Raw genomic sequence first — 14,361 nt, forward strand, 5'->3', positions numbered from 1 at the left:
TTCCTATCTGCTTCTGCTATCGGTAGTTCAGTATTACAATAGGTTTTATGACCACCAACGATCTTGAAGGACGACTGGGTTCAGAAGTGAACTTTGAAAATTGACATTTTTTTTATCAGTAAATCGCAAATTCAAACAATAAAAATGACTAACAACTGTATGATCAACAGAATGAAAACGATTGACAGAAATAATGTCCCCACGCACGTGTACGAGGCAACTGCGTGATGCATGTGCCAACTATGGAATGTGTTTCGGTGTGTTGATAAACAGACCTGAACGTTCTTTACTAGGATATCTGTGGTCAAAACGTATGTTTGGTATAATAGTTGATATTAATATTAATTAACATTTCAGGTTCCCTTACTTTTTTTGAAGAGTATACCATCCCAAAGACAGGATATGACACACCAAGGCCTTTGCTATATCAAATGTGGTGCACTGGTTAGGACTGGTTAGGAAATAGCCCATGGGCCACCGATAGGGGTCGATCCTAGACCGACCGCGCATTACGCGACAACTTTACCACTAGTATACCGCCACCTGTAGAGCTAGAGATGGTGAGATTATCTCATTCACTAAGCGTTACCGTTAAACCCCAAACACACGTCTTGTTTATCAAACACTGGCTTATTGTATAGTTCTATATGGGAAACTTTACACATAAAGGCCTACCATAGTTTGACACCCAGTAGCCGATGTATTTTTCGTGCTGGGGTGTCGTTAAACATTCATTCATTCATTCACTACACATACAGGAGTATCCTATGTGTCAATAGCATGTTAAATGGCACTTTCTACAATTTCTATTATGTAACATACACAGACGTTACCTTTAAATATGTCTCGGAGATCAACGTTCAGTGCACAATTGATGTTCGTAGGTAAGAGTTGGCGAATGAAGGGCGTGTGGAATTTATTCTGTTAGGGAGCTTACATGAGTTACTGCGTCAATTTTAGATACAGGGTCGATTACCTTTAACTTCGTCAGTAAAGATTACGAGACGTGTATAACGAACTTCAAAACTGAATGTTTTTATTTACATACAGAGCGCCGTGTCTGTATAGCAAATAATATCTTTTGAACTGTTCACTGGGGTGAAACAATATAACAACATAGAACAAACTACGACTCGGGTACGCGTCAGTACGACTTGTGGATATAAATAAAACATTCTTCATGTGGGTTGTGCTCTGCTCCAGTTAACAGGCATACAGAATATTATAAAGCGGCAATAGCGAGCAACACGCCGACCAGTGGAACGCTGCCGGGTATAGTTTCGCACAGCACGGGTACCTGGCCTTGTCAGCGGTGATCGCGCATTCATCAGTCGAACGCTCGACTCTTTATACACTGCAGCATTGGCCGCGACACTCATCTGGATACAGATGAATTGACGTTTTCAATATTAGTAAACTTGAGGAAACTGTTTTTGTGTGTTACAATTGATTTCTTGCTGGATTACGTCTTCTTCAACGGTGAACTATGACTGTCGACTTCGTGATTGAGAGCGACAAGATTCCCGTGCTCGGGATGGTCACTCGGAAGCTGGCCATTGGCTTGAGGGAACTGTTGGCTCTGGCCATCATTACCGTGCTGGTAATCATCTGCATCATTCTTGCCGCCATGCTAAGTCAGGCCAAGTCGTCGGCAAACGGACAATCTTCCCAAACGTTTGCTCAAACTGGCTCTGGCAATCAGTCTGAGTCTGTTGGCAATCAGTCTGAGTCTGTTGGCAATCAGTCTGTTGGCAATCAGTCTGTTGACAAGCTGTGTCTTGACAAGCTGTGTCTCGACAGCGTATCGTACGTCATGTCCAACATGGACAAGACGGTGGAACCTTGCGACAACTTCTACCAGTATGCCTGTGGGAAGTACATCAGTCACCACACAGTCAACGTAGACCAAATGTCATCACAGCTCAGCGATATTGCTAAGAAAAATATGCAGAGAATAGAAAAACTCCTACTGTACGACAACAAGTACCAGTGGGCATCTGAGCGCAAAGCTAAAGACATGTATAAATCTTGTGTGGATGACTTCACGACGGAGAAGCTCAGAGGCACGCCGTTTATAAATCAGGTGCTGCCTAAGTTTGGGGGAGCCTACTTCCTTAAAACGTGGGACAACAGCTCGTTCAACCTTCAGGACTCAATGAACAAGGTTCAGTCAGACTTGGGAGTGAACGCCTTCTGGCTATTCAAAGTTCAAAAGGATGTGACTAACGACCTTAAAGACAGATTAATAGAGGTAATCGCAATCACATTATTAGCAATCTACCATCATTTAAAACAAAACCGGCCTCGGTGGCGTCGTGGTTAAGCCATCGGACATAAGGCTGGTAGATGCAGGGTTCACAACCCGGTACCGGCTCCCACCCAGAGCGAGTTTTAACGACTCAGTGGGTAGGTGTAAGGCCACTACACCCTCTTCTCTCTCACTAACCACTGACAGTTAACAACTAGCCCACTGTCCTGGACAGACAGCCCAGATAGCTGAGGTGTGTGCCCAGGACAGCGTGCTTGAACCTTAATTGGATATAAGCACAAAAATAAGTTGAAATAAATAAATAAATTTAAAACAGCACAATTAGTCAACATAGTGTTCCCGTAACCTATTAGCCGACATTATATTACTGTAGCCTGTTTGTTAACATGATGTTACCGTAGCCGATTAGTCGACATGATGTTACTGTAGCCTGTTAGTTAACATGATGTTACCGTAGCCGATTAGTCGACATGGTGTTACCGTAGCCGATTACTCGACATAGTGTTACCGTAGCCGATTAGTCGACATGATGTAATTGTAGCCGATTAGTCGACATGGTGTTACCGTAGCCGATTAGTCGACATGATGTTACCGTAGCCGATTAGTCGACATGGTGTTACCGTAGCCGATTAGTCGACATGATGTTACCGTAGCCGATTAGTCGACATGGTGTTACCGTAGCCGATTAGTCGACATGATGTTACCGTAGCCGATTAGTCGACATGATGCTAATGAAATTTAACTCTTTTTTTTACAATGCAGCAAAGAAAAAAATACTTATATTGCTTAAAATGAAACCCAGCAGACACACATGTACATATTTTCGGTATTAAAATTGAGTTTTCAATACATTGGAACTAAAGACAAAAGTGACCTTTTTAAACATTTACTCTTTACAGGTATCTAACAGTCATTACACCTTTTTCATTTTTGCACAGATAGTAATGCTGAATAAATGAATATAAGATATTAAAAATACACTGTTACCGATTAAACTTTCCTACAGTCAGAGCTTGAAGTACCCCATACATACAAAGATACATGCATAGATACACGTTCATTAAAATTTCACAAAAAATCGTTTGAGCCTTTTGTTTTAAAAACAGCTTCACTGGAGTGATAACAATGTACTTTAAAAAACAAAATAGTACAAATAATATTTTCCATGAAACATTCCATCGTAGGTATTGGTGGGGCTGGGTCCGGGGTGGATGATGGGAAGCCGACGAGTAATGATATATTTGGCAACAGAAATGTTTGGAATCGTTTAAATTCAACCCAGAACTAATTTTAAAGTTTTTAAAACACTTTGATATCTATACAAAGTTTTAACATATACTTAGCTTGATATTTGTATTGTATTATACTTTTCCAACAGCTCCTTACACTGTGGTTTTACATAATTATATAAATAATAATTTCATATACTTACCATTTGTGACATCCAATAGCCGATGTGTATTTTTGTGTTGGGTTGTCGTTAAACATTCATTCATTCATTCATTCATTCATTCATTCCCTCCCCACCCCCGAGTACGCACAGCACGCGCTGGACTGGACCCCCTTCTCCCTCAATGCCGTATGTATATGAACGGCCCATAAATTCCATCCAGAATTAATTTTAAAGTTTATAAAACACCTTGACTTCTATACAAAGCTTTAAAATATACTTACCTTGATTTATGTTACACTTTTCCTCACAGCTCCTTACACTGTGGTTTTACATACTTATATAAATATTTTCATATTCTAAACATTTGTGACACCCAATAGCCAATGTGTATTTTTGTGCTGGGGTGTCGTTAAACATTCATTCATTCATTCATTCATTAACATACAATTAAGCAATAACGGCCTTTTTATTCTAGTTATTTTAAAGTTTTGAAGTTGGAGAATTTTATTTAAGAAATTCAAGTATTAGCACAGTACTTAGGTTTTCTATTTAAGAAGTTTTAATGAGAATTTTATTTCAGAAATTCAAGTATTAGCGCAGTAGGTTTTCTACTAACGAAGTTTTAAAGTCAATGCTTCAAGGACGAGTTGAGACATATGAATACTGCTGCCGTCATATTTCTGTTGTAATATCTCACAAATGTGCTTTATTTACAGATCTTTCCGACTGGAGTCTCTCGCCATTTGAACGTGCTTCATTACCTCGGATATAGGGGTAAAAAGGTTAGTGTGCCATTTTAACTCGATGTTTTTAAAAGTGCATAACGAAAGTATACAGAAACAAAAACTTAGTTCATTGTTAACAAAGAGAATGGTTCGTAACATAGCACATTACATTTTTGCGTTTGGTCTCCAGATGATGCTAGAGGTAAAATAGATATGTGTTGTCTGTGTGAGTGTGTGTGTGTGTGTGTGTGTGTGTGTGTGTGTGTGTGTGTGTGTGTGTTTGTGTGTATGTATGTGTGTGTGAGTGTGTGTGTGTGTGTGTGTGTGTGTTTGTGTATGTATGAGCGTGCGTGCGTGTGTACATGTTTATGTTTGTGTGAGTGTATATTATGTATGTGGTGCATGTGCGTACGTGCGTGGGGATGCGCGTGTATGTTTGAGCGTTTGTTGACGTACATGTTGGTGGGTATGTGGGTGTATGTGTGTGTGTGTGTGTTGTATGTGTGAGAGTACTAGTCTGTGTGTGTGCGTTCCCGTGTGTGTCTGTGTGTGTGTGTTGTATGTGTGAAAGTACGTGTGTGTGTGTGTGTGTGAGTGTGTGTGTGTGTGTGTGTCAGTGCGTTTGTGTGTGTCAGTGCATTAATCTCCTAGTGAGAATTTGTCAACCACGCCCTCTTTATAACTGCTTTTTCTACATCTACCTTGTTCTATAAGACTTCGAAATACTCGCTCCAGCCAGTGCACTACTGTTAACTGTGTGCTAAATATTACATTGACATGAAAAGATGCAATTGTTCATCTATCTATATGAAATAATCAACATTTTTACACTCTGTACGACCACATTTTAAACAATGTTAAACAACAAAAGAATAGCAAATTTGTATTATTATTTTTTTTTTTTTTTTTTTTTTTAAAATAAATGAAATGGATCGGCAATTATTTTTTTTTTTTAAACTATCCAGCTTTAATCACATTAGTTTTTTGCATACAAACTGTCTTTCACAAAAGTGCAATATATGAGCTACGTGTGTATATATATATATATATATATATATATATATATATATATATATATATATATATATATATATATATATATATATATATATATATATATACTAGGTATTGTATAATTATAAAGTGAATCGCTTTATTAAAGTAATAAAATTGTGCACAGATTGTACTATCTTCAGGTTCAATTCAAAAGGATAATCCTTATTTCCAAAAAGCACTGCTTTAATGTCGAAGCCTCTGTTATAAAAGAACATGGATGGGCGAATATGATCATACAAAGGACAACAGAACAAAAAGTGGACTGTATCTTCAAAAGGATGGCCACAACGACAATAAGGATTATCATAAATGTGTCTTAAAAATCTGTGGGCATTTAGATCACTGCAATCTAAACGGAGTCTACAATGTATAATTTGGTTTGAGCGTGATCCAAAATCTAAAAAGTATTTATTTGGTGTTTGTTTTAGTGGAAATATTGCCTTTTTAAATTTGTTAAAAGAGTTTAAATTTCTAATATTAATATCGAGGGCATTCCAATCCCGATCAGCTGACGGCAAAAATGATTTCTTATATAGTTCTGTTCTAGCACGAATGTTTTTCAATTCATCAGCATTTCGAAGCGGATAATTCCTCACTGTCATTACTGATGGGGGCACTAATGTTGATAAATAATTAGGAATCATACCTTTAATCATTTTATTAAAAGTACATGTTTTGTGGAATTTACGACGTTGGACTAAAGGGATAAATCCTGTTTCATTATAGATTTTATTGTGGTTAGTGCCCCTAACAGCACCACAAATTGTTCGAAGAGCATCCAGATGAAATTGTTCCAATATTTTTGCTTGACCTTCGGTACAATTATCCCATATATAGTCACAATAATCGAACAACGGTAGAATATATGATTTATAAAGCATTTCTAGGGTGTTCCTATTTAAACGATACTTTAGGCTACGGAAACAATGTATCATTGGGCTAACCTTTTTAACCACTTGTTCAATATGACAATGCCACTGGGGAGGGGGGGGGGGGTAACCAGGAATTACTATGTTATCAGCATCATCTTTATGTAGCCATGTTTCGGAAATACAAATCACGTCAAAATTATTAAGTTCAGCATGAACAAAATCAATTTTATCACGAAGACTGCAAACATTCAAGTGAACTATTGACAAACCTTTTTCTGGTCCAGGATAAGAATGCACATCCCCAGAACAAAGTAATAATAATAGTACAATTCTTAATCTCATATTGATTTGGTTGGAACATAATGTAAATTTGCATGAAAAAGAAACCTCATATTATTATTATTATTATTATTATGTTGGTGTTGTTGTTGTTTTGAGGATGGGGTGCTGTTGTGTTGTCTTAGTAATATTTTATTTTAAAATGTATATTACATATACATTCAAGTATTGTTTCTTTCTATGCAAATCAAAATGGCTTCGTTTGTAAAATGAATATTTTCTTTTTGCAGCTATTACGGTTTGCATTGCATTTGACAATGTTGAAGTAAAATGTATTTATTTGACAATTCCAGCCAATTCTAGACTACAAGAAGTTCATGCGAACGGTGGCCAACCTGTTGATCCGAGACTCTGGCGTTAAAATGGACAGCTCGGAAAAAGTAGAACGGGTTAACCAGTTTGTCAACGACACTTGGTCTGTTGAAACCAAAATTGTTCGGGTAATATAGCTTCTTCTTTCACCACAAAGGGAAAGTATTGTTTTGTCAAATTCGGCAGGTCATTCATATATATGTATGCTCTGTTGCAGTGGCATAGCTGAGCCGGACCTGAGGGCGAGACTCCAGTAGGAACCTAGCGGACCCGACTGTCTACATTTCCTCTCGACACCTATATAAATATATTAATATTGTATTGTAAAACATAGTGCAGTACAGTTCTGAATAACGCCGATAATGTTAACATTGTTCTGATGTAAGAGTGCAGTACACCCAGACAGTAGAGTTCTGAATAACGCCGATAATGTTAACATTGTTCTGATGTAAGAGTGCAGTACACCCAGACAGTAGAGTTCTGAATAACGCCGATAATGCTAACATTGTTCTGATGTAAGAGTGCAGTACACTCAGACAGTACATGCATATCGTGCAACATACCTGCAAGAAATCTGGGTACTATATTGAAAGGATTTAAAGAATGCTGTATTCGCCACTTTAAATTTTTCAGAAAATCGCAGTTCCCTCCCTCCTTCCTTTTAAAAAACCCACACACAATTATACCCTGTACTGATTGTATTACAATGCATACCACTGTGCACTAAGTAAATGAATATGACTGTGTTGGGAATAGATAATAGGCCTGGTATTTGCACAGACAAAATACAAATACTGCCACATGTTACTACCAATCAGACAAGACTGCAAGTTGCATGGTACCAAAGAAGAAAGTTCCATGTCAAAGTTTGCAGTGCACCGTCAACTATTTACGGAATAGAAACAGCTGCGGCTCTGATTTGTAGTAATATGTGAATTTGATTATTTGTGCAAATGTTATTATCCATTGCCAATAAATAAATATACTTTTTATTTGTTATGAGATTAACCCTGCATCTGGTGGTATCATCTGGTGGTATCACACAGCTGTCTGAAGACAGTAGTACACTACAGTCAGGCGGCGACGGAATACTGTAATCAGGGGTAATCAGCATGTGATAGGATACTACAATCAGGTGGTGATAGGATAATACAATCAGGTGGTGATAGGATACTATAATCAGGTAGTGATACGATACAACAATCAGGAGGTAATATGGTAAATATAATCAGGTGATAGGATACTACAATCACGAGGTGATTGGATATACTACAGTGAGGCGATATGATACTACATTCAGGTTGTGATAGGGTACTACAATCAGGTGGTGATATGATACAACATTCAGGTGGTGGTAGGATACTATAACCAGGTGTTGATAGAATGCTACAATCAGACGATGATATGATACTGTAATCAGGAGGTGATAGGATACTACAGTCAGGTGGCGACAGGATACTATAATCAGAAGGTGAGAGGATACTACAGTCAGACGATGATAGGATACTACAGTGAGGAGGTGATAGGATACTACAATGAGGAGGTGATAGGATACTATCAGGTGGTGATAGTGTATATTACAGTCAGACGATTGTATTATACTGCAACCACGAGGTGATAGGATACTACAATCAGGTGGTGATATAATACTAAAATAAGGCGGTGATAGGATACTACAATTAGGAGGTGATAAGATACTACTGTCAGGAGGTAATAGGATACTACAATGAGGTGGTCATAGGATACTACAGTCAGACGATGATATGATATTATAATGAGGTGGTGATAGGATACTACAATCAGGAGGTGATAAGACAATGCAGTCAGGAGGTAATAGGATACTACGATCAGGTGATGATAGGATACTACAGTCAGACGATGATATTATAATCAGGTAGTGATAGGATATACTACAATCAGGAGGTAATAAGATACTACAGTCAGGAGGTAATAGGATACTACACTCGGGTGGTGATGGGATACTACAGTCAGACGATGATAGGATATTATAATCAGGTGGTGATAGGATACTATAATCAGTACCTGATTGTTTTCACACATTACGAGTTGACATAAAAATCGTATTAAAAACCCCACCATGAAATGGTCTATTTATTATATACATCTTTCCTAGTTTTTGATAATAGCTTTCGCTTTTTGTTAATATCTTTTGCTTATCCTATCAAAAATACGTAACCTCATGATATATTTCTTCTGATGGAACTTTTCCAGAAAATTTACTTGACCATAGACTTTTTACAAATTATTTTAATAAACATTATCTTTATTTAATTATTAAATTAATATATATATTTAATAATACTGCTGTACAAACATACTTGAGAAAGCGACCCTCCAAAAAAAACCCACACAAACACAAAACGAATCTAACGCCGTTAAATTTTAACTTAATTCGTATCAATGACCGGACATTGTGTCCTCATTATTTAGCTTCGTGTTCAATTCATTTTAGATATTTTATCGTAACTGCACTTCATATCCCTTTTTTATAGGCATAGTCGTTTAAATTATTTATTTTTTTATTTTTCAAATACGATCAGATGCATTGGTAACCATCATAAATTGGTAAATTATTAAATACGAAGAAATAACACAAAGGGAGATAATTTAATAATGAACGTTTACAAAAAGAGTAAGTACGATTTCTATATTTTCACTGTAACTAAAATACAGTGAAATATGACCTTTCACTGGATATCACTTTTATGGTTTCTGTAGATCTGTATAATATGTATACATATATGTATACATGTATGTATGTATGTATGTAATGTATGTATGTATGTAATGTATGTAATGTATGTATGTATGTATGTATGTATGTATGTAATGTAATGTATGTATGTATGTATGTATGTATGTATGTATAATCAAACGTCGATAACTCGATCTTGAAGGGGACGAGGGGAGTTAGAGTTTTCGAAATTAATATATAAGAGTTCAAATTTGAAACAGGAAGTAAATGATATAATGAACGTTGGTGTATTTTGCAGATGTTAAAACATGGCGGAACGTAACTAACAAATAAAACACTGAATGCGGAATAACACTCAGTACATTTGTTTTTCACAAAATTATTTTAAATTATTTTAAATTATTGTAATTATTTTAAATAAGAAAAATCAGTAATAAGCATTAATGCAAATCAGGAACTAACATTTATTTAAAAAACAACAACAAAAAACAGCGCTAAAAATTATTACAAGTGTTCTTTGATCGGTCGGTAAAGTATTTACGTGCATATATGCCACGAGGGCTTCACGCACGCCTATCACGGGCTTAATCTCGGACTTTCGCCAGTGACTAAGTCCAGGATGGGGGGGTGGGGGGGGGAGGGGGTAAGTTTGAAGTGTGCGGAATTTGGAATAAAAATTTAGTAAAGGTCTAAAAAGCCTAAGTCGACGGAAAATAATCTGCACCCCAATCATGTCCGGACTAAGAAATTAAATCCAAAAATATATTTGACTGCTCGGCCTAAAAGGTTTTAAGGTGATTTGAGCAATTGAACGGGCGCCAAAGTAAAGTGCGTTGGACTATTTATAAAAAAAATAAACATAAGAATTTTGAGCCACGGCCAAAAAAATTTAAGTCCAACTAAGCCCAAAAAAGGAGGTTACCTGTCCTAGTTAAGGTTGGCGCCGCAGGACTCGTGGCGAAGTGATGGACTGCTCAGGCCTGAAGTTGGGGAGTGCTTCAGTCAGGAAATGTCGGTTCCGTTCTACGACTCCTTGGTAGATGTCTTGAAGCACCAGCTTGAGAATACGATGAAGACTCGTATTATCCATGACTGGGTTTAGGAGTCCCTGCCTGAACAGTCCGTCCCATTTCGCGGTCACGTAGAGCTTGTCTGAGTGCTTGCCTCCCTGAATCTGGTACTTCCCTTGTCCACTTGGAAGTTGACGCCAAAGTTGATCGCTCCACGGACCCCTGATTTGCGTGTTACAGGTAAAGTCGCCCTCTACTGCCTGTCGGTACTTCGCTGGCAGCTTGTCACAGACGAGAGTCCACTTGGGTCGGTCGGATGTCTTCGGTATGGGGGCGCTGACACCTTCCTCCTCTTGGACTCCCGCTGAACCGCCGCTGAACCGCCGCTGGGGCAACAACAACCGGAGGCGCTGGTGGGCTCGCAGGCGTGTCAGTAATGACCATGTGCCCGGTGTCCTTCCGCGTTGGAACTGTAGCAAGAGGGGCCGCCACTGTCAGTGGAGCTGACAGCTTTGGCCCCCTCTGGGCCGCTCCTGGCGAGTGCTTCGGTCAAGTAGTTGGGGGCGGCGACGCAGAAGGAACCGCCACCGGTGGTTGAGCCACCGGCTTTGGATCCCCCCGAACCGCCCCTGTTCGGAACAGGTGGGACCGCCCCTGGCGGTTGGGCCGCCAAGTTAGCCCCCCCCCCCCCCCGGTAGCTTTAGGTCGCCTCTAAAGGACCAAGTACACGCATTTCAGCCCCTAGGGTGGGGGGTGGGGGAGAGAAATCAGCACGTTCTCACAACACAACTGCATCGTTAGAGAGTCAGCCTTTGAAGTTAACTAGACTGTGTCTGTAATTATGCATTACGTAGCGAGGCTCTCCGCCAGTAATAAAGGCCCGCCATGTCCGACTGTAGTGCCCACAAATGTCGCACCGACCACAAATGTCACAACGACCACAAATGTCGCAATGTTATTGCCACAAATGTCCTAATCGACCACAAATGTCACACGATCGACAACAAATGTCACAAAGGTCTCAACCACAAATGTCACAACGCTGAACGCCACAAATGTCACAACTACAAATGACGCAACTCAACAACCACAAATGTCATAATTTACATTGACGCTTTAAACAAAAAAATCTTGTTTTGTCCTTTTGGGATTTTACCCTTAGCTCCATGGGCGTTCGATGGGTTCGACCGAACCCCCCCCCCCCCCCCCCCCCCGAAATTGCTTTTTTTTATAATTTAGTATATCTGACATTGATATCGGACATTATTATATTTACTCAACATAGAAATATATGATCAATATCTCTGCAATGTATTTTGGAACCCCCCTTTTCAAAATCCTCTATTTTGGAACCCCCCTTTTCAAAATCCTATGTACGCCCATGAGCTCAAATATACTGTCCCTTGCTCGGCAGGATTACAGGACCTATTCCCACTGTAGCCTCCCCTAAAATGTTTCATTATTAGCACCAACTTAGTGGTCTGAAAACTCGATATCAAATCAATATTACACTGTGAAAAAGCATTGTTGAATAAAATTACTCTCATACCATGTTCATCACCATATAAGTAATGTTAGTGTGAATAAGACTTTCATGTTCGGTCGAACTGCTATAAAGGCCACCTTTATTTAACAACCATGCATCAATAAGGGGCACTTCAAGCTCTACATTACGTATACCAATGTATCTATTTTAATCTGTATATAACGACCACCTGCTAATAAAGTTGACTTTTGTAAGTTCTTTGTTATATTTCAATCAATTAAATATTCAATGTATACAGTGTCCTACGAAATGTGATGTCATAATAAAGACGAGTGGGGCGTAGCTCAGAGAGAGAGAGAGAGAGAGAGAGAGAGAGAGAGAGAGAGAGAGAGAGAGAGAGAGAGAGGTCTCTTTTGAACCATATGTTGATTGTTTTATCCGTAAACAGTTCAAAAGAACATTTAATGTACATGTATAACCATTCCTTTTATAGAGTGTTTATGAATTACACTCGATAACGTATGTCGATTTAACGCGTACATCATTGAGTTCCTGCTGTTAATGGGGCCTAGGTCTTCGAACGTCGTGTCGACATGATATATTGACTGTGTCTGTATTCAGAACACGATATATTTAAACCGGTTCTAACGTTCCTTTGCATTAGTCACCTGTCATAAAAGGCTACATTTGTGTTCTCCTAAATGATGTAATACATGTATGATATTAACCTGCTCTAACGGACAGCCGATATTAGTGGCCACCTGTCTTAAACGACCATTTTTATACCCCATATTTTACTCTATATACATTTGCGTAAGTGGTTGCTAAATATTTATGTGGGCGATTTTTAGGTGTACAGTTGTATTACGATATTTTAATAGAAAACTTATTAGTCCTATAAATACGAGAAGGATCGCGTTTAGTATATTAATCGTTTATCGCATTAGTAGATATGTTTTACATTCAGATATATGGTTTACGTGTATTTTATTTTTCAGATAAGTGTTAAATCACTGTACAGTTGTCGTAATTGTTTAATATATGGATCGATTAAAACAATTCGTCTTGCTTTCACAAACTTTATTCTTCTTAACAAAATAAACAGTCATCATATTAATTACAAAAAAAGGCAAACATTCGTCTTGGTATGACACAACTGTTAAAAATGCAATAAGATAAGATCGCCATGCATGTTCAATAACATTATTTTAATAATCGAATAAAAAACCCAAACATATTAATTATAATAATGACACAACTGTCCTGTACCAATAATGTACATTATTTTAATAATACGATTTTAAAACGTTAATTATAACAACGGGATAAACAGCTTCCCTTTGTAGGATACAGCTGTTCTGTACCAATATAGTAGTCATACATGTCCACTGCAAAAATAGTCTTGTATTCATTTACATCTTGAGGAAAAAACAACCCACAAACAAACAAAAATAAATCATATTTATTCCACGGCAAAACAAAAAGTGCCAAAGAGAATGAAAAACTCCGCGGCAATCTCTATGGCATTGCCGATTGCCGCGGGCAGTTGCAGGGTGTGTGTGTGTGTGTGTGTGTGTGTGTGTGTGTGTGAATTTGCAACCGCATTGCCTTACACATCATAAATTGATTCACACTAGACCGTTCTGATATTATTCTTATTAACTGCATTAAAATAGAATATGAAAATGGTAAAATAAAATCTGTATGTTTTACAAGACTGCTGAGACACATTAATTACTGTCAAACCCGTTCCCGTCACGTTCGCTAATCTTAGCAACAAGGGTTCTTTTATGATAGCACCATCCATACGATAGCACTTAGCTCGGTCCTTTGATGCACTTATTGATCACTGGTTGAAACACATGATATAACTAAATGAGTCCAATGAGGAGGATCGATCCTTGGACCAATCGAACCGCAGTCGGACGCTGTTTCGCTGAGCTACGTCCCACTCTTCTCTGTTATGACATCACAGTTCGTGGGACACTATACATTGAGTATTTGATTGATTGAAACATATATTATTGCTTTAACAAATGGATTAGACACATATTTTCTAGAGGCGTCGTTAAATAAAACAAACTTTTTTTGTTCACACTAACATTACTTATATAGTCCTGAATATGCTATGAAAGTCATTTTATGCAACAGTGCTTTTTTACAGTGTGGTATTGATTTGATAT

The 14,361-nt window shown here is 38.1% G+C and overlaps 1 protein-coding gene across 2 annotated transcripts in view; it reads left to right on the plus strand.

The window, feature by feature from the left end:
- Positions 1-956: 956 nt before the first annotated feature.
- Positions 957-14,361, plus strand: part of LOC121380968 (endothelin-converting enzyme 1-like) — a 40,553-nt gene continuing 27,148 nt past the window's right edge. The window contains exons 1-4 of one of the 2 annotated variants that reach the window (XM_041510024.1): positions 957-1,706; positions 1,743-2,251; positions 4,379-4,444; positions 6,948-7,094. In XM_041510024.1, the coding sequence (XP_041365958.1) occupies positions 1,487-1,706; positions 1,743-2,251; positions 4,379-4,444; positions 6,948-7,094 (942 nt within the window). In that variant the 5' untranslated portion in view covers positions 957-1,486. Of the gene's footprint in view, positions 2,252-4,378; positions 4,445-6,947; positions 7,095-14,361 lie in introns of both variants that reach the window. The other variant, XM_041510023.1, reaches the window with a different exon arrangement.

The sequence above is a fragment of the Gigantopelta aegis genome, chromosome 9 (genome assembly GCF_016097555.1).
Source record: "Gigantopelta aegis isolate Gae_Host chromosome 9, Gae_host_genome, whole genome shotgun sequence".
NCBI classification, from domain to species: domain Eukaryota; kingdom Metazoa; phylum Mollusca; class Gastropoda; order Neomphalida; family Peltospiridae; genus Gigantopelta; species Gigantopelta aegis.